Source organism: Bos mutus, chromosome 18, assembly GCF_027580195.1.
Source record: "Bos mutus isolate GX-2022 chromosome 18, NWIPB_WYAK_1.1, whole genome shotgun sequence".
Classification (NCBI taxonomy): Eukaryota; Metazoa; Chordata; class Mammalia; order Artiodactyla; family Bovidae; genus Bos; species Bos mutus.
Window position 1 is genome coordinate 60,465,441 of NC_091634.1, and position 27,638 is coordinate 60,493,078.

The window sequence follows — 27,638 nt, forward strand, 5'->3', positions numbered from 1 at the left end:
CCCACCACACTCGGTATTTTCAGGCACCGAGAAGCAGACACGAGAACCTTCTCTCTAGTTCTGTTTTTTGGGCTCATCTAATCTTTCCCATACTGGGTGCTCGCTATACTAGTTTCCGGGACCTTATTCTTTCCTGAGTCCCCAGCCCCAAGCAGAGGACGTGGGCACCAGGAGTACTCCATAAAGTTACTGAGAAATTTCGGTAAGGTTGGGGAGAGGTGGACAGGGCGGGGGAAGACGACCAAGAGGAAGCGAGGGGCCTTCTGCCTGAACCACCTGGAAAGAGCTCTAGGAAACCAAGGCGCCTGAGCCGGGGGGGCGGCTGCAAGGTCCCTGTCACAGCTACAGGAGGCGCGTCAGACTCCCCGCCCGACAGGCTGACGGGGCCCGCGGGGAGGGCGGGGTGCAGGGCCGGCGAGCAGAAGGCCGCCGGACTTCCGAGGGGCACGCCCGCACCCCGCCGCTGGCGTCCGTTCCGGGCCTGCCGGCCGGCGGGACACAAAGCGCGCGACCCGGCACCTCCCCGGGGTCCCCGGTCGCAGACTTCGTGTCGGGGGGCTGAACGTCCGAGAAGCCGACGGACCTTCCGGGAACCGCGCCCCGGACCGACTGGATGGCCTCGGGAAGGGCGGGGTGAGTCCGGCGGTCGTCCCGGCGCGCGCGGTGTCCGGGGCGCGCGGTGCCCGGGGCGCGCGGGCTGCAGGGCGCAGCCGGGATCCTGGGCGGTGAGGGGAGAGCCACAGGCCCGTTTCCCGGAACTCAGGACCAGGTTGGTTTCTTTTCCTCGGCCCCGAGGGTGCGGCCTCCCTCTCCCGCCGCTTCCTGCTGAAGAAGGCGCGGTGTAGGAGAGGGGACACGTGGGGGTCGCCGTGGAGGTGCCTCCTGAAGCCGGCCCACTGCCCTGCACAGCACCGCTGCGAGCAGTCAGTGCGGAAACTGCCGGGAGCTGATCCCACGTCTTAATGGTTAATGCCCGTTTTAGGCACAAGAGGAATAACTCTGTGTTAAAAGTCTCATCAGAAAAGGTTGCTTGATGCCAGTTTTTGGAGGAGAGAGGGAAATGGCATCAGAATTTTTCATGGATTTATATTGTTACTAACCATTTTAAGATTTTTCACTTTTAAAATTAGTGACTTTTACCCCTCATTGTTTTCCTGCAAGAAACCTATGAACATATCTTTATTAGGGATGTTAGCAGTTTTACATATTATAAATAGCACCTCAGTGCGCATCCTTAGCATCCATCTATCTATACACATACGAGCTCCTTTACAGCACAAATTCCTAGAAATTCACATTGTTGAGTAAAAGTGTATATGTATTTATATTCCCTTTCATCCTTTTGATATCTTTATCCTATACTCAATAAGCCCTAAACAATTTTAGTTATTATAATTTTAATATCTGATAGATGGGTCCCTATTTTATTACAAAAATCCTGACTATTCCTACTAATTTCCTCTTTCAAATGAACTTTGAGGATCATTTAGTTTCAATACCAAAATGTACCATTGAGAGTTTTACTGGAACTGCATTAAATTAGATTTATATTTGAAAAAGGATTGCCAGGTTTGTAATTTTTAATCTCCCCAGCCAAAATAAATAATAGTTCTCTCCATTTCTTGAGGATTTGTTTTCCATGGTTTTCTTCATACCACGTCATCACTTTTCCTGTGAAATGTATTCTTTTAAGTCGTTGTTTTGATGAGTTGGATATTTTCCCCATTATCATTTGACTAGTTAATGCTGAGATATGGCTTTTTTGAATAAGATAACTGGAGCTTGGAGCTATGAAGCTGAAATCCTCAAGTTTCCCTGAGCAACTGGGGGAACTGACAGAAGCATGACCACTGCTTCTGTCTCCAGTGGATCAGAGAAAGGCATAAAGTTCACTGCCCCCAGGAGTCCCCACAAATGACCCTGAATCTCTCTGCTTAGCAGCTAGGAATATCTGGGTAGCCTGAGACCCCTTGAGTCTTTTTTAGGCATGCCCTAACACTTTTCACTTTCATGCACTGGAGAAGGAAATGGCAACCCACTCCAGTGTTCTTGCCTGGAGAATCCCAGGGACGGGGGAGCCTGATGGGCTGCCATCTATGGGGTCGCACAGAGTCGGACATGACTGAAGCGACTTAGCAGCAGCAGCAACACCTGTTACTTCCCTTCCTAGATCAATATAACGCTAAGACAATAACAACAAAAAGTATCAATTAGTTGCTTACTTGGTTTCACTTCTACTAGTTTTTAAGCCAGATTTGGTTCCAGGCCAACTACTTTCTCCAAACTAGTACTACTACTCCTACCTGTTTCATTGAACTGTTGAGATTAGCTTTGTTTAAAACTGCTTTGGAAAGTGTTTCCGTTGCCCTGTACTTATTTAAATGCAACCTTCTCCCTAACTTAGTGTCTTCATCTACAAAATTAAGATAACGCTGTGACCTCCTGGTTCCGAATCACTAGCCTGCAGCAGGTGAATAGAGCGAGTCGTGGTCTTTGCTGTTAGCATCATTCATCATTCAACTGAACCCAGTTGCTTTCGGTTGCATGTACAGCAAATATGATTCAAACTGGCTTAAGCAATAGAGAAAGTTATTGGTTCTTGAAGCCCATAATTGAGTAATGGCATAGATCTCAAATCCACAAACGGATTGCTGTTGATTGTTACAGAAAATATGAAGGTAGTCCAAGTGGCACTAGTGGTAAGGAATCCGCCTGCCAAGAGGCGAGAGACTCAGGTTCCACCCCTGTGTTGGGAAGAGCCCCTGGAGTAGGAGATGGCAACCCACTCCTGTATTCTTGCCTGGAAAATCCCGTGGACAGAGAAGCCTGGTGGGCTACAGTCCCTGGGGCCTCAGAGTAGGACACAGCTGAGCACACACAGTGCATTAGGAGCAGAGAAGTGGAGACTGTGTAGGCAACACAAATGTCTCCCGCACCTCTGCTGAGCCTGGAAAGCTTCTTAGTCTTTACGAAAATGCCTCTGAGGGACCAGCACTTATAACAAGAAGTCTTACGGATGCATCGGCCAGTGGGGAGGCTGAAGCAGATTTACAGGGTGCTGAAAACACACTATAGAGGGATGAAGGTGTGGACCACGGAGGCAGGCATGCTCAAGCATTGGAAAAAGAGACAGAAAGAAAAGTTTGAGATTACAGAAGCTGGCTTCTATTACAGTCCTGAACATCCTCTGCTGGCTGTGGCCAAGGTTGTAAACTGAGGCTTCAAAGGCAATCTTCAGTTGGCAAACAAAATGTATTTGACCAACACAGTGTTGGACTGCATAGTTTTTAAAACATTTTTTGACTTGGTTGTGGGATTTTAAATTGAGAGATTAAATATAAAAATCCAGATTTCTGACTGCTCTTTAAAAACTAGAAGATCATCTACCACTGGGCCCTTTATCCTTGAAGAGCAGCAGCTGTTGACTTTACTAGGTAATCCTTACCTTCTTTAGACAGGATCTGAGCGTTTCAACCCACTGTCCTGTGGTCAGCTCTATACTTTAGCAGGATATGCTTGTTAGAACAGGCTGACCTGCTTTAACAAATTGACCCCAAAATGTAATGATTCAAATGCAATAGCTGTTTATTCCGTGCTCACTTAGCAGTCCATGGCAGTCATTCCAGGTTTGTGAGCGGCTCTCCTCCAGGGATCCAGGATTCTACATTCTTGGGCTCCACCACACCCAGGGCTACATCCTCCTATACAACCAGCTGACAGTGTGTAGAGGAGACAAACCTGACTCAAACCCAAAGTAACACTTTATTGCTCATACCCCTTCTGTGAGAAATAGTCATATGGCCCCATCAAGCTGCAGGGAAGTCTGGGAGATGTAGTCCTAGCTGAGCCAATTTGTTGTTTATTCACTAAGTCATATCGGACTCTTTGTGACCCTGTGGACTGTAGCCCTCCAGGCTCCTCCATCCATGGGATTTTCCAGGCAATAATACTGAAGTGGTTGCCATTTTCCTCCTCCAGGGGATCTTCCTGACCCAGGGATCAAACCCACAGCTCCTGCCACATCTCCAGCATTGCAGGTAGATTCTTTACCGCTGAGCCACCGGGGAAGCCCCTGGCAAAGCCAGTACTTCCCAGCTAAAACTGGAAGGTTTTGGTGGACGCAAGCCATCTCTACCTTACATGAAAACAATAGGAAGACCTCTTCAACCATTTAAATCACAGACACCCTTGATGTTCCCTTATCCCAGTAGTAAATATGAAGGAGATTCCTGGAACTTAAACAGATTCCATCAGTTTCTTCCAGGTATGGATCAATTGAAGCAGATCATCTCCTTAGGCCAGCTTATCTACAACCAGTGTGAGGAGATGAAATACTGCCAGAAACAATGCCGACGTCTAGGGAACCGCGTCCAGAGCCTGCTGCAGCCTCTGCAAATGCTCCAGGACCACGGAGAGAGGAACCTGCCCCCGCAGATAACTGCCGCGCTGAGCCGTTTCCAGGATGCCCTAGAGGAAGCTAAGGAGCGGATAGACAAGTTCAGCAATAAGTCCAATATCCAGAAGTTTCTAACAGCAGGGCATGACAGCATAATCTTTGGTGGGGTGAACCAGAGGCTGAGCGATGTCTGGGAGGAGCTCTCTCTGCTGCTCCAGGTGGATCAGTGGAGGCATACGTCAAGCCTCAGCCTAGGAGTGTCCTGGCAACAGGAAGATCAACAGGATGCAGAGGAGGACAGGAAAGCTATCCAAGGACTGAGTGGTGAGGACTTTTTTCAGGTGGGGGGATGCACATACAGGTGTATTCGTCTCATTTTGGAAAATCAGGAAGGTTGAAGTGGTTTTGGCAGGTATCTGTTGACGAGACTCAGAATTCCAGACGTCTGAGTGGAGAGGGGTGCCCACCATGAGGCTGCAGCCAGAGTGTGGATGTATGATATGACTACATGGGAGTGAAGACTTGGGGCCAATAACTCAGCAGAGCCAGGGGCAAGAGGGGAAGTGTGAGTGCTGTCAGGAGACCACGTCAGAGGCTGTGCAGACATGGCAGTGGCTTGGGTCCGAGTGGCCGGGGCTGGACTGAGTGGAGGGCAGGACTCCAAGGGAATGAGATACGCGGTGGACTAAACAGGAAACAAGGGAAACAGATATGACTTTACACTTTTGCAGATCGTGGTGATGTTAATTCCAGATCCTTCCCTCTTATTAGGGTTGTGGGTGGAGGGAGAGGAATTAGGGTAGAGTTTCAATGAACCGTCCAGGCACTGGAACTCAGAGGGATAACCGTTCTCACCCTTGGTGTGGAGGACAGTGCATCCCCAGTCAGGTCCGCAGGAGACTCTCCAGCATCACAAACCAGATATGGAAGAGACCTGTAGGCAAATGGTTTTTTGTTTGTTTGTTTTTTTGATGAGGAAAAGTGAGGCATTTTTAATTCCCTCAACCAAACACCTACCACAAGAAAACTGGAATCAGGAATTGGGTTGAAGTGATGCTGAAAGCATTGCAGCAGCTGATCCTGCCAAAGAGCAGGAGTGGTCCCTGGCCTTCCTCATCTTCAGCGTTCATTGGTCCACTTTCTGGTAGAAGGAGGCACCTCCGTGTCATCAACTTGGAGGAAAGGATATACTTCCTGCAATTGTGTGAAAACATTTGGACTTGGTAATACTTTCACATAGGACAAAATTCAAAAGGCACAAAAAGACCCAGCATGAGGTGGAAATCTGCCTCTCACCCTTGACAGCAAAGTTCCATTCCCAGACACATGCTCTCTTGCCAGTTTCTTGAATAGCCTTTGGGAGAGTCAAGTATATATTTTCTTTCTTGTTGTTGTACAATCAATAGCATACTAAGCACACTGTCCTCCTTCTTGTTTTTCTCATTAAATAAGCTCATTACATATTCTTGCATATAAATACCCTTAGAGTTGTCTAGTATCCTTGGTTTATAGGGACCAGATATATTCAAGGAGCTCTCTATTGATGGATATTTAAATTGTGTCCAGTTTTCCACTATTGTTAATAGTTCTACAGTGAGTCTTTTTGCATGTATTTCAGGATCTCCTTAGGGAAAATTCCTACAAGTTGAGTTACTGGGTCTAATTGCTAGATCAAAGAGTATGGACATTTTAAAACTTTGATACAGTTTGGCAGATTAACTTCCACATAGGTTTTAGAAATATTACTGCTATGAACCATGTATGTGTTTGTCTGCTGAGATTTTCCTGGTTTGAGCACTGAAGGTCTTATATCCTCAGAGCTCCTCAGTCCTGAGAAAACTGGGATGGTTGGTCACCCTATCTAGTATATGATCAATTTTTAACATATTTCTGAATATATAAGTCAGGATAGATATGATTATACCATGGTTCAAAAAAAAAAAACCTCAGTGTCTTAGAGAAGGAAATGTCTTTTTCTCATTCAGAGAAAAGTCCAGGAGACTCTCTAAGGTAGCTGTCATCTTTCCAGGATGTTTCAGTATTGTGACACTTTCATGTTGACACAGACTTCCCTGAAAATTTCTTTCACTTCATTTCTTGGCCAAAGCAAGGCACACAGTCATGCGTCAGGGCACTTCCTGTCTGCTTGGAAGTGGAGAGCCAGATATTCGTGACCAGTAATCATTTCTACTGTAATGAACACGAGAGATGAGAAAAGGGTATCTTGGTGTGCTTTCTCTGAGCATTTCTGTTTTTGAGTATTTGCTGCTGTTTTTCTTGCAGAGAAAGAAACTGTAAAAACTCTATTGATGCAACTGGAGGAAACCATCGAAGCCGTGAAGAACTGTGAGTTGCCGTGTGCCCTGCTGCCTCTGGCTGCCCCAAACTAGAAGTCATGAGTTTGTTAGGAACTTTGGGCTCCCCCGCCCCACCCTGGTCCATTTTCTGGGCTGGATAGCTGCAAGCAGCCCGCAGGTTTTGGGGATGTGTTCACGGCTGGCCTAAGCTTTTGTGCATGGGGTCGTGTTTGAAGGGGATTTCTTGACCAGCAAGATATCTTCCAGCACCTGTTAAAGTGCTGACAACTTCCTCTCTCTCTCTCTCTTTTTTTTCTCCCCTTGTGGCTTGTGGGATCTTAGTTCCCTGACCAGGAATTGAACCCGTGCCTCCTGCAGTAGCAGCTCAGAATCATAACCACGGGACTTCCAGGGAAGTCCCCTGATGACTTCCTCTAGATAGCATCAAAGCTTCAATTCATTTGCTGAATTTCCAAGAAGAAATTCAAAATCTGATACATGTGTATGTATGACTGAGTCCCTTTGCTGTACCGGTGAAACTATCGCAACATTGTTTGTTAATCAGCTATACCCAAATACGAAGTTAAAAGTTTTTAAAAATTAAAAAGAAATTCAAATCAAATTAAAAACGCTTATCCATTCTACACATCTGTGAGTCTCTGCTTTATGCTAGAGCCTGTGTGTAGAGGAAACTAAGATACAGAGAAAGGCTCTGCCTTCTGAGAGTTCCCAGCCATGGCATGGAGTAAGGGAGAGGAGAGACACACAACAGCAGTGGGATTCCTGAGCTTAAACTCTGTGTCTACCTATTAGAATTGAACTCACTAGACAAGATGCCAAACGCTCAGGCGCCAAGCTGTTGTGCAGTAGGAGGAGATGAGAGAGATGGATAGAGATGGGGTGTAGGCTGGAGACAGGCTGGATCTGAAGAAGAGGAGAAAGAAGTACACAAGACGTTTCTGTTACCACTGGCTGTGTCTCTACCAGTCACTCAGAGGCACGGGGACCTCTCTCCTGGAAGGAGGCAATCAGAAGCTCCAGGCAGACCCAGCTTTGGTTCACTAGGGGGGGCTTCCCCCTCAAGCGTTGCTAAGATGCCTCTTCCCTCATAACACACCCTCCTCAGCTGTTCACTCTTTATTACCTTCTCTCCTAGGGATGAGGTCAGATTCACAGAAACCCAAGAAGGGGTTCCCACAAGATCAAATCAAGGAGATTAAGAAGGAGGAGCTTCCAGAAGCCGATTGGATCCTACTAAAGGAAAATGAATCCAGCACACTTTATGAAGGAAAATACCACGAATCTCCAGTGGCCATAAAAGTATTCAACAACTCCCAGGCCAAAGACATTGGGTAAGTTGTTTTGTACGGTTCTCTCCCCTAGTTACTTCCTGTCTGTAACTCAAGGAGAGGGGCAGACTGTCTCCATATTCTGATATGGGGGAACTCAGACCCCAGAGGGTTAAATATTTGCTCTCTGTTATTAAGGAACACAGTCTACACTTAAAGGTACGTCTTCCAAAGTCAATTCTAGAAACGTCTCTTGTTTATTCATGTATTTAGATATTTTTAAAGGCAGGTTCCCTTTCATTGCTGTTTCTTGGGTTCCCATCCCTTTCACAGACGATAAAATATTTTGTTTGTATGTGTTCTTGCAAAATGTTCGCTGTTATCATATATGTGCGTTTTAAATGTTCACAGACGACAGTGCGTCACGTCTGCCGCCTGCTTCCTTACCATTCTCACTCAGCGTCGTGAAACTTACACTGTGCTTGTGGTCCTTTGCTTCTGACTGCTATTATCCATGGTGGAAATCCACAGTTTGCCTCTTTTTCCAATGATGGAACACAACCTGCTTCTAACTTTTGCCCATCAAAAATAATGCTGCCATAGGTATCCCTTATGGCCCTGTATGGGAATTTCTTGGGGCTGTATTGCCAGGAGAGGAACTGATGGATCATAGGGTATGCATATATTAAGTTGACTAAGAATTACCAGGTGACTCTTTAGAACAGGTTGTATATGCCTTATCCTCACCCCTGGGAGATGCTGATGATCCCTCAAGTGAAAATGAAGTTGTTCAGTCATGTCCAACTCTTTGTGACCCCATGGACTGTAGCCTACCAGGCTCCTCTGTCCATGGGATTCTCCAGGCAAGAATACTGGAGTGGGTTGCCATATCCTTCTCCAGGGGATCTTCCTGACCCAGGGATTGAACCTGGGTCTCCAACTTTGCAGGCAGTCACTTGACCATCTGAGCCACCAAGGAATGGCTGATGATCCCTCAAGCCCCATGCATATACAGACGGTCACTACACTGAATGTTTTCTGAAGGACCTCCCCAACCTGAAATCCTATTTTCCCTTTTTATTCTCATAGAATAGTGAGGCATACTTTCAATAACGAAATCAGAACCATGAAGAAATTTGATTCCCCCAACATCCTGCGCATGTTTGGGATTTGCATTGATGAAACAGGTAAGAGGTGCCTCTAGGACTGGGTATGCTGTGGTCTGTCTTATATCTTTGTGCGTTACTGCGTTGTTTTACTACAACAGCTCAAAGGGTGGCATCTGCACGGTGCTTTTATTATTGACATTTATTTTTTCGCATCTCACGATGCAGGTTCCCATCTTCTTTCAAGTGAAGAGGCTTGAAGTTGGCTTCAGCCTGAGGGCTGGTTTGCACTAATGCAACCACATCTCTTCCTGCTGATTCACTGGGAACCAAGGAGATGCTTGTTCAGATGCTGACCTGGGTGATGAGTGTATTTTGTTGCAATAAAACATTGCAAAGCTGACTGACCCAAACAAGGAATCTAACCTTGATCATTAGTGTCGAGTGAATCTAAAAGCTAAATTAACCTGCCCTTTTACCAAGAACTTCATTTGTCAGGTTCAGTTTCTTTTTTGTTTTTTATTTTTTTAATGTGGCTGCATTTCCTCTCACAATGTGGCTTCTCCTGCTGGTTATGTTTTGCTGCTTTTGCCTACAGAGAGGGCAGAGCAGCTCCCTTCTTATCCCCTCTGGAAGTTTCTGCACAGGCTCAGGTGACCTGACTTTGGAGCACAGAATCCCAGGCTAAAGGGAAACCTCTAGTAATATTTATCTTCCGGGGTGACAGCCAGGGTGACTGACTCACTCTGTGTACATCAGTTCTTGCCTGTCTCATGGCCCTGCCCTGAGGCCCCAGCTTCCTGTCTGAGCTCCCCTACTCAACATATTTATTCAACTTCCTGTGAGCACTGTCTGGACAAAGCAGGCCCCGCCCTCCTGGGTTGTAGTGTCGAGTCGGGGAGTCAGTTACTCAAGTAACTAGGGGAAGTGTAGAGTTCTGACATGCCAAATGCCACAGAGAAGAGGCATGGGGACTCTGTGGGTATTGGACTCAATTCAGGGAGTCAAACCATGTGAGATGGAGATGGAGAAACACAGCAGAGCTTCGTCTGTCTCTTGGAGAGAGGGTGGGATGGGCTACAGTAAGCAGGACCTCTGAGCACGGATGGATCTTCACAGCGATCGGCTCTTTTCCATCAGTGACGCCCCCTCAGTTATCCATCGTCATGGAGTACTGTGAGCTCGGGACCCTGAGGGAGCTGCTGGATCGGGAAAAGGACCTCACCCTGGCCAAGCGCATCATCCTGGCCGTGGGGGCAGCCAGAGGCTTGTACAGGTACCAGTGTGGGGAGAGGGCGCCCAGAGGAAGAGGATGAGTCTGCCTTCCTTTCTGCTTGACCCAGAGACAAGCAGAGAAGAGGCTGGAAGCCTCCTTGAGCAAATCACCACGTTTAGCAAATAAAAATACAAGAGGTCCAGTTAAACTTGAATTTCAGATAAGCAATAAACAATTTTAGTACAATGTATGTTCCAAATATGACACCAGATATACTTTTACTGAAATTTCAGATATACAGAATTCCATATAAACCCTACACTTTTTTAGTACTTTCTTTTTTTTTAAGTATTGATTTTTCAAAATTCAAAATCATATGGATGTCCTATATTTTATCCACCAGCTCTACCTACTCTCACATATACTCTATGGTTCCTTTAGCCCAAGGGCCCCCAAAAGTCAGTCACTAACAGACCACATACGTAGTTATTACCGTATTCACATTAATGCCATTATTTATTTAATATTTTTCTTTCAATTAGCTCACTTTGTAAAAAAAAATATTAATAATAAGTTAGGAAAAAACGGGGGACATTTTCTATTACTACCATAAATTGGAGACCAGAATCACTTAGCACAAATAGGTGACCACAAATAAAACCAAAATAAAGTTATTAAATTCTGGTTAAATGTTGCCGCCTAGCAAAAGATCTACAATTCAGACCAGCATTATCTTTTCACAGAGGAGATGTTAGCAGATTTAGAGAAGTGTCAAAGACATCCAGCACCAAACAGAGACTTTCTTCTTGACATAATCAGAAAGATTGGAATTAAAAGAAGAATACCTTTCTTAATGTATCACCTTGCATGCCACTTATCCCATACTTTGGGAAATACTTCCTTACTCTTTCTTGGAAATCGTACAGTTTATCCTTCTCAACTTCGTACACTAGTGGGTTTTGCGAGAAGGATTTGGACAGTAGGGGGCACTGTTAGTGCCTATCCAGAGGACCGCTGACCCTTCTTAGCTGATCTGCACTCTCATCCACCGTTCAGCATATGTGCTGCTAACAGCTCCTCACCGCCATCTGTAGAGGAACATTCACGGGTGCTAGAGCCTCTAGGCCCTGAGAGCTGAAAATGCCCGGGAACTTTACAGCCCCCGTCCCTGACCCTGTTTCTCTCCTCCCCTCCCTCACCCCAACCCATAGTCACTGAACAACCAGTGTGGGTACAGAAGTCCAGCTCCTTTGCTTCATGCAGAACAAACCCTGAGGGGTAGTTATTCTCCAGAGGTCCCCGTGGGATTAGGCTGAGCCTGGAACTTCACCTGAAGTCACGCCCTTGCTTGATTTCTCCTCCTTCTCTGCCTTGCTTCCACAGGTCCCTCACTGGTTTCCTGGGACTATCTTCTCTTTTAAAATTTCACTGATTTATCTTTGGCTGCTCTGGGTCTTCATCGCTGCACGGGCATTCTCTGGTGGTGCAGAGCGGGGGCCATTCTCCAGTTGTGAAGAGCGGGGCCGTTCTCCAGTTATGCACAGCGGGGGCCGTTCTCCAGTTGTGAAGCCCAGACTTCTCACTGTGGTAGTTTCTCTCATTGCAGACCTCAGGCTTCAGTAGTTGTGGCATGAGGGCTTAATTGCTGGAAATACCTTCCTAATCAGTCACTTGTACAGTCCATGCTCATGATCTGCTTCTGGGAGAACCCAATCTGAGGCTGACTCTATGATAGAAGCCCAAAATGGGAGGCAGGAGCTCCGTTCATCCAAAGAACTTAGGCAGGTTCTTTACCACTAGTGCCACTTGGGAAGTCCCCACCACTTACTGAGTTTGTGGAAACCCCAGCTTTCCATTCTGTTTCAAGCAGAAGGGTCCTAGGTATGGCCCAACCATCCAGCCACGCCTCAGCCCTTTCTTTGCTCAGCACTTCCCATGCAGAGCCCCACAGAAGCGTGCAGCACACAGTTGTCAGATCTCACCTCTGCATCCTGGTTCTCCCACTAACCCGTGGATACCTACCCAGGAAGAAGGCTTGGTACTGACCAACCTCATTATCCTGGTAGTGACTGTCATGCCTTTCAATAAAGTCTGTGCAGGGGCTTCCCTGGTGGCTCAGTGGTAGAGAATCCACCTGCCAATGCAGGAGACATGGGTTCGATCCCTGGTCCAGGAAGATTCCACATGCTGCAGAGCTACTGAGCCTCGGTTCTAGACCCTGGGAGCCGCCAGTACTGAGCTCACATGCCGCAGCTACTGAGAGAGCCACTGCAGTGAGAAGCCTAAAACTAGAGAGGAGCACTGCACCTAGAGAGTGGCCTCCGCTCTCCGCCACTAGAGAAAAGCCCATACAGCAACAGAGACCCTGCACAGCCAAAAATAAAATAAAAAGGTTATTAAAAAAAAAAAAAAGTCTGTGCAAAGGTCACTAACGTACCCTGCCTTTGGTCACGTTAGGCTGCACCATTCGGAAACACCCTCAGAACTCCACAGGAACATCAGTAGCACGAGCTTCCTGGTGACAAAAGACTACAACGTGAAGGTGAGCGTGGCCGTCCGGGCACCCTCTGAGTTTGACCTATATGACTGTTTGGTGCTGGGAGAGGCGTGCGTGTTTCCCTGAAAGCCTGTGCCTGATTGTTTCTCTGCCTTCACCGTGGAACTGAACTCAGCGCTTCCTATGCCTGGACAGCGCCCCACACGCCCTGCACTGGACAGACTCAGTCCTCCCTGCCCTTCTGATCCCTGTCTCCCCCACTGTCCACCCACCAGGGGCGGGCTAAGAGTCGTCTCCTCTTAGATGCCTGGACACCACTTCTGTGTCCCTGCAACACCCATGAGGGCGTCTTCTTAGGTCCAAGGAGGCATCCAGACTCACAGACTGGCCGTGGCCCACACTTGGCACCTAGAGGCAATCAGAAGGGTATCATGCAGAAAACACGGCATGCCACCTCAGTTCAGTTTAGTTCAGTCGCTCAGTTGTGTCCGACTCTTTGCAACCCCATGAATTGCAGCATGCCAGGCCTCCCTGTCCATCACCAACTCCCGGAGTTCACCCAGACTCATGTCCATCGAGTCGATGATGCCATCCAGCCATCTCATCCTCTGTCGTCCCCTTCTCCTCCTACCCCCAATCCCTCCCAGCATCAGAGTCTTTTCCAATGAGTCAACTCTTCACATGAGGTGGCCAAAGTATTAGAGTTTCAGCTTTAGCATCATTCCTTCCAAAGAACACTGAGGACTGATCTCCTTTAGAATGGACTGGTTGGATCTCCTTGCAGTCCAAGGGACTCTCCAGAGTCTTTTCCAAGACTGCAGTTCAAAACATCAATCCTTCGGCGCTCAGCTTTCTTCACAGTCCAACTCGCACATCCATACATGACCTCTGGAAAAACCATAGCCTTGACTAGACGGACCTTTGTTGGCAAACTAATGTCTCTGCTTTTCAATATGCTGTCTAGGTTGGTCATAACTTTCCTTGGCAGCATCAAATCCTTCCATCCAGTGGGAGCCCCCGCAATCCTCCAGGAGATATTCTCCTTGCCCTCAGCCCAAGTGTGAGAGAAAGAGGCTCGTCTCTGTGGGTGCAGGAGAAGCTTAGAAGCCTCATGACTCACAGGAGTCAATATTCTTTTTTTTTAACTGGAGGAGTTTGTGTGTGTGTGTGTGGTATCACTGTGTTTTTTATTTATTTATGGCTGCACTGGGTCTTCGTTGTTTTGCAAGAGCTTTCTCTAGTTGCAGCGAGTGACGGCTTCTCATTGCAGAGGCTTCCTTGTGGAGCACAGGCCCCAGGCACTCGAGCTCCGGTAGTTGCAGCCTGCGGGCTCTAGGTACGGGCCTCAGTAGTTGTGGCTCAAGGGCTTAGTTGTTCTGTAACATGTGGGATCCTCCTGGACCGGGCATCAAACTTGTGTCCCCTGCATTCTTATCCACTGTGGATTCTGATGCACTGGGCCATCAGGGAAGTCCTCAATATTCTTTTATAGCAACTCCGCAGGCATGCCTTCCAGTGTTCCCGAAAGGGGCAGGCCAGGTGTGAGTCACCACATAGCCGAGCACCCCTGTACTTCTTCACAGTCCCCACCGCCCCGACCTCTCATCCATAAATGACTTACTGGTCACTGGTCGTTTATTAATCAACAGCAATATATATTACTTAGGAGCATAAGTAACAGTCTGCTTTTGTCAGGTTCGAGGGGAATAGAACTAAAAAGTTCACTGACATTCAGATTGTCCTGTAGATGAGGAAAGGGTTTTGTTAACCCCATGTCCACAGTTCCCAAATGCTAAAAGAATATATTCTTTGTCATCTATAGATAGCTTTCTCTGAAAACAAGAGACAGGTCTCTTCTGCCCTTCAGATGTCTTTCCCCACCACTCAGTTCAATTTAGTTCAGTCGCTCAATCATATCCAACTCTTTGCAACCCCATGGACTGCAGCACGCCAGGCTTCCCTGTCCATCACCAACTCCTGGGGCTTGCTCAAACTGATGTCCATCGAGTCGGTGATGCCATCCAACCATCTCGTCCTCTGTCATCTCCTCCTGCCTTCAATCTTTCCCAGCATCAGGGTCTTTTCCAATGAATCAGTTTTTTGCATCAGGCGGTCAAAGTATTGGAGCTTCAGCTTCAGCATCAGTCCTTCCGATGAATATTCAGGACTGCTTTCCTTTAGGATGGACTGGTTGGATCTCCCCACCATTGGTGTAATATAAGTAAGTGTTCCCAAAGCACAGTGTCTATACCACTCTCCTGGTGCTCATCACATGTGACTGTAACATGTGCTATTCAGCTTCTCACCCCTGGTGGTTAGTGTGGAGCCAGATGTCAGAGGATGTCAGCGCTCCCTGAACTTGTGAATAAGAGGGAGGAGCCACATAAGCATCTAATTCTTGCCCCTAGCTTTGGCTCCCTAGCTGCATTTGGCACAGACAGCCCTCTGCACACAAATGGTGCTAATGACAGATGTACACGGAGCAAGAACACCCTCTCCCATGACTTGTTCTGTGCCTTCTTTAAGAGCATGGCATTGGCCATATAGGGTCAGATACAACAGAGAGGATCCCCCGTGTTGTTGGAGGTTTTTTGTTTCTTTGTTTTTGTTTTGTCTGCCTCCAAGAGAAAACGAGCCATCGGTAGTTCCAGGCACCCCTGTCCATCCTAACACAGTGGAGTTGAGTTATCAACTGAGGAAGCCTTGTGCATATCTAATGTAGTAATATTAGAATAACTACAACATGCCAAGTCTTATGCAGCAGAGCAACTAAGCTGTGAGCCACAACTGCTGAAGCCCGCGAGCTGCAGCTCCTAAAGCCCATTCACCTGGAGCCTGTGCTCCTGACAAGAGAAGCCACCACGGTGAGAAGCCCGAAACTGGAGAGTAGTCCCCCCGCCCCCCCGCTATTAGAGAGTAGCACCGCAACTAGAGAATAGCCCCCACTCTTTGCAACTAGAGAAAGTCCACACGCGGCAACAAAGACCCAGCACAGCCAAAAATCAATCAATCAATTAAAAAAAAAAACATACCAAGTTTTACAGGTGCTTGACAACCATCATTTCAAATAATCCTCACTGTCTCATTTTTACAGAGAAGAAACCTCTTTGTGTTTCTCTTGGTCAATGCACCATAATAGATCGAACCCAGAATGCAGCCAGGAGAGTAGCCACACGGCCAGGAGACCTCACTGGAAACATCCTGAAGGAAAAAGACCATCCCCTGACAGTCACGTGTAGCACCAGTCCCTGCCCTCTACTTCCCACCCAAGATCCTGCCATTTCTTTCTGCCTCTGAGTCACCTCTCTCTCTAGCTTGCAGGATTTGAGTTGAGCAAAACACAGACTTCCATCAGCCGACAAACTAGAGGAAAACCAGCAGAGAGGGTCAGTTCTGCCGCATACATCTCACCCCAGAGGTTGGAAAATGTGTATAATAAATACGACATAAAAGCTGAAATATACAGGTATGTCTATGTTCTCATGCCAGTTCTCAGATGAACCTGACAAGAAAGTCCAAGTCAAATGCCGTTAGGGAGGAGCATCCCTGGAATGTAATTGATGGTAATGGGAAAGTTCACTGTGGGGAGTTCCTGGTGGGTTAGTGGTCAGGATTCAGCACTCCCACTTCATGGCCTGGGTTTAATCCCTGGTTGGGGAAACTGAGATCCTACAAGCTACACAGTGCCAAAAAAAAGAAAAGAAAATTCTCTATGTTTTCTGGAAATGGCTACAGGGGCATGGAAAAAGGAAACTTGTTATCATTGTTCATTTTCTTGCTTCTCTTTTAGCTTTGGAATTGTCCTCTGGGAGATCGCCACTGGGAAGAGCCCATTTGAAGGTAAGCAGTGTGAAAGCTGACTTAGAAGGTAGACTAGAGTTAAACATCAATGCTGTCCTGGACGCTTTCTTCTTCAATGTGGGCACTGCCTGCGCTGGTCAGTGGGGTCACTGGAAGCTCCTATGTCTCCAGTTCTCAGAGTCCCTAGGTCTGATGCCAGCCGGCAGCATCCAGAGGGATGTGTGGGTGCCAGAGCAATCTTTAAGCCTCCCGTCATATCATTTCCACTCCAGGTTGTGATTCCAAGAAGATCTACCAGCTGGTGGCTGAGTCCCGGCACCAGGAGCCAGTGGGTGAAGATTGCCCTTCAGAGTTGCAGGAGATCATTGATGATTGCCGTGCCTACGAACCCTCCAGGAGGCCCTCTGTTAAAGGTAGGGCTCTTTCTGGTCTAAACAGCATGGACCACACGTGTTACTTAACATTTGTGAAAGGTTTTCTTTGTGTATCACAACCAGGGGTGGTTTTGCCCTTTGGGGGACACTGACAATGTCTAAAGACATTTTTGGCTGTTACAGCTCAGGGGAGGTGGGGTGGCGTGGACATATCCACCGGTATCTGGTGGACAGAAGCTACTCAACATCCTAGGATGCATAGAACAACCCCTACAACAAATACTATCCGGCCCAGATTATCAGTAGCACTGGAGTTCAGAAACCCTGCCCAAAGGGCATTGTCTAATCTAAAGTGGGTTGAGAAGGCAGATTATTCCAGCCTATACACTATCTGTAGCTCAGAGGAGTAGTATATTGGGCATCTACCGACCTAGGGAGTTCATCTTTCAGTGTCATATCAGTGCCATTGTAGTTCACTGATTCCTAAAATGTCGACGTTCACTCTTGCCATCTCCTGTTGGACCACTTTCAATTTACCTTGATTCATGGACCTAACATTCCAGGTTCCTATGTGCAGGGGTTAATAGTCAGCCACCTGTTGCTCTGGCTAAGCCATGAGAAAATCACCATGGGAAAAGAATAAAAGCAAAATATAGCAATACAGCGTAACACAAATGAAAGTACATTGGGTTGATCAGTTGGGTCATCATACCCTGCTAAGCTAAGGAAAAATATAGAGTGGACCTTGGAACGCCGGGTCAGCGCCAGTTCAGGACGCTGCCTGTGCACACACTAAGATGTTCTCCCAAGGCACATGCAGGTCAATGACCTCCAGCTAGGTGAGAGTCCTGGTACAAGAAAATAACAAAGATAGTTTAAAGTAATCAGTAAAGTGGGAGACGTGACCGGGGACCCAGGAGGCTGACTTCATTGTAGCACAACAGGTACTTTCTGCTTGCCAAGACACTCAGTAAAAGTGGTGTGGCTCCAAGGAACAGGGCTCTTGACCCAAGAGGTCTTGGTCCCCCAGCCCCATCTTTAAAACTTTAATTCTGTCTCTAGTTTCTTTTTCCCAAACTGTGCGTCAGCCACTTTCGAGCCCTGCCTGCTGTGCTGGCCACAACGCCCATGCCATATTGTTCTTCACAGCATAGGACTTTTACTTCCATCGCCAGTCACATCCACAACTGGGTGTTGTTTTTGCTTTGGCTCCATCTCTTCCTTCTTTCTGGAGTTATTTCTCCACTGATCTCCAGCAGCATATTGGGCACCTACTGACCTGGGGAGTTCATCTTTCAGTGTCCTATCTTTTTGCCTTTTCATACAGTTCGTGGGGTTCTCAAGGCAAGAATACTGAAGTGGTTTGCCATTCCCTTCTCCAGTGGACCACATTTTGTCCGAACTCTCCACCATGACCCGTCTGTCTTGGATGGCCCTACATGGTATGGCTTATAGTTTCATTGAGTCAGAATGATCTCTGTTTGTTTCCAAGGCAAACCATTCAATACCACAGAATGCCAAGACGGTGCCCCAACCCGTAATGCTGAAGAAGTGGAAGTTGAACGGTCCTATGAAGATCTACAAGACCTTCTAGAACTAACACCCAAAAAAGATGTCCTTTGCATCATAGGAGACTGGAATGCAAAAGTTGGAAATCAAGAAACACCTGGAGTAACAGGCAAATTTGGCCTTGGAGTACAGAATGAAGCAGGGCAAAGGCTAATAGAGTTTTGCCAAGAGAATGCACTGGTCATAGCAAATACCCTCTTCCAACTACACAAGAGAAGACTCTACACATGGACATCACCAAATGGTCAATACCAAAATCAGATTAATTATATTCTTTGCAGCCAAAGATGGAGAAGCTCTATACAGTCAGCAAAAACAAGACTAGGATCTGACTGTGGCTCAAATCATGAACTCCTTATTGCAAAATTCAGACTTAAATTGAAGAAAGTAGGGAAAACCACTAGACCATACAGGTATGACATAAATTAAATACCTTACAATTATACAGTGGAAGTGACAAATAGATTCAAGGGATTAGATCTGATAGGGTACCTAAAGAACTATGGATGGAAGTTCGTGATATTGCACAGGAGGCAGTGATTAAGACCATCCCCAAGAAAAAAGAAATGCGAAAAGGCAAAATGGCTGTCTGAGGAGGCCTTACAAATAGCTGAGAAAAGAAGAGAAGCAAAAGGCAAAGGATAAAAGGAAAGATATACCCATTTAAATGCAGAGTTCCAAAGAATAGCAAGGGGAGATACGAAAGCCTTCCTCAGTGATCAATGCAAAGAAATAGAGGAAAACAATAGAATGGGAAAGACTAGAAATCTCTTCAAGAAAATTAGAGATACCAAGGGAACATTTCATGCAAAGGTGGGCTCGATAAAGGACAGAAATGGTATGGACCTAACAGAAGCAGAATATATTAAAAAGACATGGCAAGAATTCACAGAAGAACTGTACAAAAAAGATCTTCATGACCCAGATAACCATGATGGTGTGATCACTCACCTAGAGCCAGACATCCTGGAATGTGAAGTCAAGTGGGCCTTAGGAAGCATCACTACAAACAAGGCTAGTGGAGGTGATGGAATTCCAGTTGAGCTATTTCAAATCCTAAAAGATGATGTTATGAAAGTGCTGCACTCAATATGTCAGCAAATGTGGAAAACTCATCAGTGGCCATAGGCCTGGAAAAGGTCAGTTTTCATTCCAATCCCAAAGAAAGGCAATGCCAAAGAATGCTCAAACTACCGCACAATTGCACTCATCTCACACGCGAGCAAAGTAATGCTCAAAATTCTCCAAGCCAGGCTTCAACAGTACGTGAACCATGAACTTTCAGATGTTCAAGCTGGTTTTAGAAAAGGCAGAGGAATCAGAGATCAAATTGCCAACATCCTCTGGATCATCGAAAAAGCAAGAGAGTTCCGGAAAAACATCTACTTCTGCTTTATTGATTACGCCAAAGCTTTTGACTGGGTGGATCACAACAAACTGGAAAATTCTTTAAAAAATGGGAATACCAGACCACCTTACGTACCTCCTGAGAAATCTGTATGCAGGTCAAAAACTTAGAACTGGACATGGAACAACAAACTGGTTCCAAATCGAGAAAGGAGTACGTCAAGGCTGTATATTGTCACCCTGCTTATTTAACTTATATGCAGAATACATCATGTGAAATGCCAGACTGGATGAAGCACAAACTGGAATCAAGATTGCTGGGAGAAATATCAATAACCTCAGATACGGAGATGACACAACCCTTATGGCAGAAAGTAAAGAACTAAAGAGCCTCTTATTGAAAGGGAAAGAGGAGAGTGAAAAAGTTGGCTTAAAACTCAACATTAAGAAAACTAAGATCATGGCATCTGGTCCCATCACTTCATGGAAAATAGATGGGGAAACAGTGGCTGACTTTATTTTTGGGGGCTCCAAAATCACTGCAGATGGCAACTGCAGCCATGAAATTAAAAGACACTCCTTGCTCCTTGGAAGAAAACTAAAAGCAGAGACATTACTTTGCTGACAAAGGTCTGTCTAGTCAAAGCTGTGTTTTTCCAGTAGTCAGGTACAGATGTGAGAGTTGGACCATAAAGAAAGCTGAGTGCCAAAGAATTGATGCTTTTGAACTGTGGTGTTGGATAAGACTCTTGAAAGTCCCTTGGACTGCAAGGAGATCCAACCAGTCAATCCTAAAGGAAATCAGGCCTGAGTATTCATTGGAAGGACCGATGCTGAAGCTCCAATTCTTTGGCCACCTGATGTGAAGAACTGACTCATTGGAAAAGATTCTGATGCTGGGAAAGATTGAAGGCAGGAGAAGGGGACGACAGGGGATGAGATGGTTGGATGACATCACCAACTCGATGGACATGAGTTTGAGTAAGCTCCGGGGAGTTTGTGATGGACAGGGAAGCCTGGTGTGCTGCAGTAATGGGGTCGCAAAGAGTCGGACAGGACCGAGCGAATGAACTGAGACTTTCTCTCCCTTTCTTCCTTTTCTTTTATCAACACCCTGGGGTAATTTCCTCTACTGAGACTTTTATTTCACCATGTTATCAGCTGCTCCTCCATAGTTTTCCTACACCATCTCCTTCAATGGGAATGTTTCCCTCCCCTACTCTAGATCCAGATCTCTCAGGCTTTCCACAAAGCTCCAAATACAAGAGAACATGATTCACATGCAGTGTATCTAGATACTGGGGAAGTGTTTCCACTGAAGTTGCTACAGTATTCAAGGAAACAAAATCATGTTTTTCCTATCTTTATTGTGATATGTATAACAGTACAGCAATGATTAAATATATATGTTCATTTTTTTAAGTCGAAGATAAAGAATATCACATATCCACTCCTAAAGACTTGAACATTACCACTAACTCAGAAAGGGACCTCCGCATCCCTTGCTTTTACATTCCTCTCCCCTCCTCCAGGAGGAGCCACTATCCTAACTTTCTGGTAAAGGTTTGTCTATGGTTTTATAACAAAGGTACACTAAATTATGGGTTTTCCTGTGGCTCAGCGGTAAAAAATCTGCCTGCAGTGCAGGAGCCCCAGGAGATGCAGGTTTGATCCCTGGGTTGGGAAGATCCCCTGTAGGAGGAAGTGGCAACCCACTCCTGTATTCTTGCCTGGAAATTCCCATGGACACAGGAGTCTGGTGGGCTATATTCCATAGGGTCACAAAGAGTCAGACACAACTGAAGCAGCTTAGCACAAATGTATAAGGACTTTTTGTAAGTGATATCATGCTATATTCTACCACAACTTTCTTCAGTTGATCAGTTAGTATGAAGAAATGTTTTGAAATTCATCCATGCTAATGTGATGGTTTAAACTCATTCTTTTCCACTGCTGTATAGTAGGCCACTTAGATAACCATGCACGTTACTTACCCCTTCCTCTATCTACGGATATTTTAATCGTCCTTTTAGGAACCTCACCCGTAAACATTCTTGTGCATGTATCCTGAGGCACACAGGTGAGAATATCCTGAGTTAGAGACCTGGGGGTGGAGGGCATTGGTAAATGAAGATTAAATGCCTGAGAGAGAAACTAAAGAGATAGGTGTCCAGGCTTCGGGGGCAGTCCCCCCAAGGATGGCGCCACTATTTACAGAAGTCTCTGGCCTGTTCATTGGTGGTCCATTGGGAATCACTCTAACAGTCATGTTAGAGAGGGTATCTCATCCCTCCCCTTCCTTTGCCCCCATCCCTACCTTTTGGAATGAAAATCCATTTTGCCGAAAGTTTTACTTTTCTTTTTAGTTCAAAAGATTCACTAACAAAAGAAACCACTCGTTACACACACAATAAACAATTTCAATATTTAATAGAGGATTGACTGATTTCATTTCAATATATAGTCATTAAAAGAAGAGAAAAACAACAGAGAAAAGTAACAGCACATACATCACCAAATTAGGCCAAACAACCTCCAGACTTCAGAAGTGCTGGGAAGTCCCTCGTTAACAGCAATCTGGAGTCCCAGTTGGGAAGAGGTCCCTGGCAGTGCGTCTACCCTACGGGTGAGACTTCAAATTGCAGTTTGGGGAGCTCCTGCTTATAATCCCAGGCTGCCCACTGATGTGAGCATCGGTCTGCCTGCAAAAATGAAGTGATGGTTTTTCTTGAACTTTTACAATGTTGTTTGTTTCACTTCGTGAGTCACAAGATTTTCTGAAACCCCAGGGAGCAGGCCAGGCCTCCAAGGGCTCAAGGAAATCCAAGACCCATTCCCTCTCTGATCTAAAGTGCCGCTTGGCTTCCTGGTAACAATTGGTGTGTTTGCAAGCAGGCACGTGGTCCAGGCAGGGTCAGAAGTCAGTCTGCGGCCCGCTCTCCTGCTTCTGAAGCCTGAACAAGACTACTTCCATTTTAATTTCCCTAACAAAATCAAAACTTTGGCCTAGCTTCTACCTGAAACTTTCTCTTTGCCCTCATAGCACAGAAGAGCAGACTCAATGGTGCTTCCTGAAGAATTATCCTTCAGGGTGGATGAGAAGCTGACAGTATTTTCTACAAGTACTTTCTTCTCCTTCAAATTCTCCTTTGTCTTCTTCCTCTTCTTTCCAGGCTTCCTTAAACCCAGGTCCTCCTGGTATTAGAGAATCAATACCTGAGACTAATTCACACTAAGATGTGAGCTTACATCTCCCACAAGGTAGTTGTATTTTAAAAGTTGTCCAAGTAAAATTACAAAAATAAAATAAAAATAAACTAGCAAAAGTTGTCCAAGTGAGAGGGAACATCACATTCCAAAGGCATGAACGCTGATGGTGTTTTAGACTCCAGCCAGACCAAGGGGAGTGCAGTTTCTACACTGTTTTGTAATATGGACATATCTTTGTTTCTAACGTGACTGTCAGTTCCTGAGCTTGTCTAACTTTCTGTTCATTCATTCACAGAAATCTTAAAGAGACTGTCTTCCTTTTATTAAGCCAAGTGTTGAAACTGAAACTGTGTCCCTGAACAAGGAGCTGGAAGAACATGAGCTGGGCATCTTTTTCTTTCAAATCCTTCAGCATGGATTTATTTATGGATACAGGGGAGCAGCACTTCTCTGTTACAAATAGAAAACAACTCCAGTAATCCATCCCACTCCCAATGATACTGTCAAAAATACACCTTTGATAAAAACTCTGATAGTTTTATAAAAATGTGTCTCTCTTTGGATCCAAACCTCTTGGCATTGTGACTTAGCAGCCCCTCCCATCAGGAAGTCGAATCTAGGGCTTCCCTGGTGGGCTCGATAGTAAAGAATCCACCTGCCAATGCAGGAGACATGGGTTTGATCCCTAGCCTGGGAAGATCCCCACATACCACAGAACAACTAAGCCTGTGCACCGCAACTATTGAGCCTGTGCTCTAGAGCCTGGGAGCCGCAACTACTGAGCCCAACCGCTAAAGCCCACGCACCCTAGAGGCTGTGCTTTGCAACAAGAGAAGCCACTGCAATGAGAAGCCCGCTCACTGCAACGAAGAGTAGCCTCCACTCATTGCAACTAGAGGAAAGACCTGCACAGCAATGAAGACCCATCACAGCTAAAAATTAAAAAATAAACAACTTTAAAAAAAAAAAAAAGAAGTAGAATCTACATCCCCACCACTTGAACCTGGGCTGGTGCTGTAACTGGCTTTGGCCAATAGAATGTTGAAGTGATCGTGTTTTGGTTCTAAGCCCAGGCTTCGAGAGGCCTTACAAACTTCCACCCTGTCTCTTGGAGCCCTCCTCCACCGGGAGCAAGCTGCGCAAGGGTGCTGGAGAAGGAGAGGTTACATGGACCCGTCATACTGGACCAGCCAGGCCAGCAGCTGTCACAGGGATGAATCCAGCTGAGACCAGAAGAACCACACAGCAAAAGCAGCCCAGACGGCCCATTTACAAAACCATGAGCTAAATAAATGGCTGTGGTCTTAAGCCACTAAGTTCCGGGGTGAACTGTGACAGCAGTAAACAGCTGGGCAAACACTGATCCTTCCTCTTTCCCACTGAACTAAGTACAGAATCTCCCTTTGGATCCCCAAGGCCTTTATCTCTGACACCAACCTCATCTCCATTATCTGGTCCCAGAGTGCTCCCGAGAGAGACTGCAAACTCTAATACCTGTGAGGTCTGCTGCTGCTGCTGCTAAGTCGCTTCAGTCGTGTCCGACTCTGTGCGACCCCATAGACGGCAGCCCACCAGGCCCCTACGTCCATGGGATTCTCCAGGCAAGAACACTGGAGCGGGTTGCCATTTCCTTCTCCAATGCATAACGTGAAAAGTGAAAGTGAAGTCGCTCAGTCGTGTCTGACTCCTAGCGACCCCATGGACTGCAGCCCACCAGGCCCCTCCGTCCATGGGATTTTCCAGGCAAGAGTCCTGGAGTGGGGTGCCATTGCCTTCTCCCTGTGAGGTCTAGTAGGAGCCTAAGAAGTGAGTTGAGCGTGAAGGAGAGACTTCAGGGAACAGGTGAACTTTGTGAAGAAAGGGCAGGCTCTGCTCAGCTGCAGCCTATTTTTATCATATAGGAATAGGACCCCAGTGTTTCCAGAGCCATCCACTTTGTCACATTTTTGGTAAACTGTCCATCTTTTTAAAGATTGGCACTTCATTAAAAGTTATTTTTATGCTGTATAGGACAAACTAAATATATTAGCCTAAGAGTTATCAGAAACCCATGTCTCCTGGATGTGACCTGTTTGTTCTGAATTTTTTTACACCTTCGCTCTGGGTAAGGTGACCTCTACTTGTCACTGCTTTTCTTTCCGCCTGAACTCATCCCAAATCATTCAACAACAACGTGCTGGGCATTGTTCCAATCACTGAGGAGACAACAATAGGCAGGGGCAGGGAGAGGGGTCAATTGGGAGCTTGGGATGAACATACACTTCTATATATAAGACAGATAACCAACAAGGACCTACTCGATAGCACAGGGAACTCTATTCAATATTCTGTGATAGCCTATATGAGAAAAGAATCTCAAAAACGAGGAATATATTTACATGTGTAAGTGAATCACTCTGCTATACACCAGAAACTAACACAACTATAATTCCATAAAATGAAATTTTTTAAAAAATAGGCAAAATAAATTTGAGCTTATAATCTGGGGAATAAATCTCTGGGGAATAAAATTGTGGTTCATTTCTACTCCTTTTAATCTTTTATTTATTCTTGATGTTTTTAAACCTAGAACATTTTTAAGTTAAAAAAGAAGAATCAACAAGGACAGGTTGCACACTGAAAATGAGGCTTTTCTTGAGCTAATCATAGGGTAGTACTATTTTCATCTTTGAAGTCTTTTGTTCCCTGTAGCTATAGGGGCTACAGCGTAAGTTCTCCCTTATAGGTTATACATGCTCTGGCAGACCCCCATGCAGAGGCGATTCACTGTGAAAGTATTAGTAATAAAGCTTAATCTTCAGGGACCCCTGACTCACACAAGACATCTTCCAAAGCCCTATACCTAATGTTTTCCTCAACATTTATAAATATAAAAATTTTCAAATACTCAGAAATGTCAGTAGAGTTATGCTGTGAACATCTGAATAGTCACCACCTACATTCTACACCTAACAATTCACCATATTTTATCATATACTTATCAGTTCAGCCATTCTTCTTCCTACCGGTGATCCATCCTTATTTTTTATGCATTTAGAAGAAAATTTCAAACATCAACACAATTCATCACTAAACATTTCAGCATTTATATTATTAACTGCAGTTCAATATTTGTTTACAGGGTGGTGGTGTTTGTTTGTTTGTTTGATGGGGGAAGGTAATGTGTCCATGTTGTGAAATACACAAATCCTAAATATACCATTTGATGAGTTTAACAAATTCATACACATGACTGATCCAGACCCCATCAAGATGACAAACATTACCATCATGCCCCCAAATCCTATTATGTGCGCACAGTCAAGCCCCCTCTTCACTCCTGCCCCGCAATTCTGATTTAAATGGTATTTTTGAGGTATAATTTTCCCACAGTGGGTTACACGTTTAACATGTGTGATTTGATGTTTTGACATATATAATGCACCACCACAATCAAGATAATGAACATGTGCATCAGTTCCCAAAGCTTCTTCATGCTCCTTTATAATCACTCCCTCCCACCACCCCACCACCCCCATTTCCCTAGGCAACCACTGACCTGCTTTCTATCATTACTGATTAGTTTGTGTTTTAAAATTTTTATGTAAATGTAATCATATGGTATATGATAAGTTTGCCTTCTTTCAGTATAACTATTTTAAGATTCATCCATATAATCACATGTATCCTTAATTTATTCCTTTTTTCTAGCTGAAAAATAGTTGAAAACTATGGCAATGTATGAGTGTAACCATTTATTTATCCTTTGATCTGCTGATGAACATTTGAGTTGTTTATAATTTTTGGCTATAACAGATAAAGATGCTATGGATTTTTATGTACAAGTCTGTTTGCATATATGTTATTAAAAATTTTTTTTAACTTTTTATCTTATATTGGAGTATAGATGAATAACAATGTTGTGATAGTTTCAGGTGGTATATACTTTTATTTCTCTTGGATAAACATCTAAAAACGAACAGCTAGATCATATGGTAGGTGTACATTTAACTTTTTAAGAAACTGTCCAACTGTTTTCGAGGATGGTAGAGCTATTTTCCACTCCACGAGTAGCGTATAGAGCTCCTCTATATTCTTGTCAACATTTGGTACAGTCAACCTTTTTAATTTCGGTGATCCTAATAAGTATATAATGAGTGCTATGTCATTGAGCCTTTAGTTTGCATTTCCTAATGACTAATGATGTTGATCATCCTTTCATTTATTGATCATGCTTTCATTTAAGTTGCCATCTGTGTGTATCTTCTTTGGTGATACTTCTGTTCAAATCTTTTGCTCATAGGTTGTTTTGCTTTACCAATTATCATGTTTTGAGATTTCTCTATATACAGTATTCTGGATACAAGCCTTTTATCAGCTAAATGATTTGCAAATATTTTCATCTTTTTGGGGGGCGGGGGGTGGATCACCACAAGGCATGCAGGATCTTGGGGTTGAAACTTTGCCTCCTGCAGTAGAAGAACAGAGTGTTAACCACTGGCCACCAGGGAAGTTCTGCAAGTACTTTCTACCAGGATTCAGTTCACCTTAACGACA

General features: G+C 45.3%; 1 protein-coding gene across 7 annotated transcripts; it reads left to right on the forward strand.

Annotated features, from left to right (window-relative positions):
- Positions 1-27,280, forward strand: MLKL (mixed lineage kinase domain like pseudokinase). 7 transcript variants are annotated; one of them, XM_070388719.1, is made up of 12 exons: positions 1-202; positions 4,255-4,720; positions 6,680-6,742; positions 7,850-8,045; positions 9,072-9,169; positions 10,208-10,364; positions 12,762-12,846; positions 16,116-16,267; positions 16,592-16,641; positions 16,875-17,015; positions 18,304-18,418; positions 23,398-27,280. In XM_070388719.1, coding segments are annotated over exons 2-12 (1,512 nt in total). In that variant the 5' UTR covers positions 1-202; positions 4,255-4,266; the 3' UTR covers positions 23,399-27,280. The 7 variants fall into 7 exon arrangements, with proteins under 7 accessions (XP_070244820.1, XP_070244822.1, XP_070244819.1 ...); XM_070388721.1 differs by lacking the exon at positions 1-202 and adding an exon at positions 385-633 and having other exon boundaries at positions 4,265-4,720; XM_070388718.1 differs by lacking the exon at positions 1-202 and adding an exon at positions 385-633 and having other exon boundaries at positions 23,398-27,279.
- Positions 27,281-27,638: the final 358 nt, after the last annotated feature.

Excerpts from the sequence above, each read along its gene's own strand:
- MLKL (XM_070388719.1), top strand. The coding sequence starts at position 4,267 with ATGGATCAATTGAAGCAGATCATCTCCTTAGGCCAGCTTATCTACAAC. Across the intron at positions 4,721-6,679 it reads AGCTATCCAAGGACTGAGTG|AGAAAGAAACTGTAAAAACT; the intron begins GTGAGGACTTTT and ends TTTTTCTTGCAG. Across the intron at positions 17,016-18,303 it reads CAGGAGGCCCTCTGTTAAAG|TTCGTGGGGTTCTCAAGGCA; the intron begins GTAGGGCTCTTT and ends CTTTTCATACAG.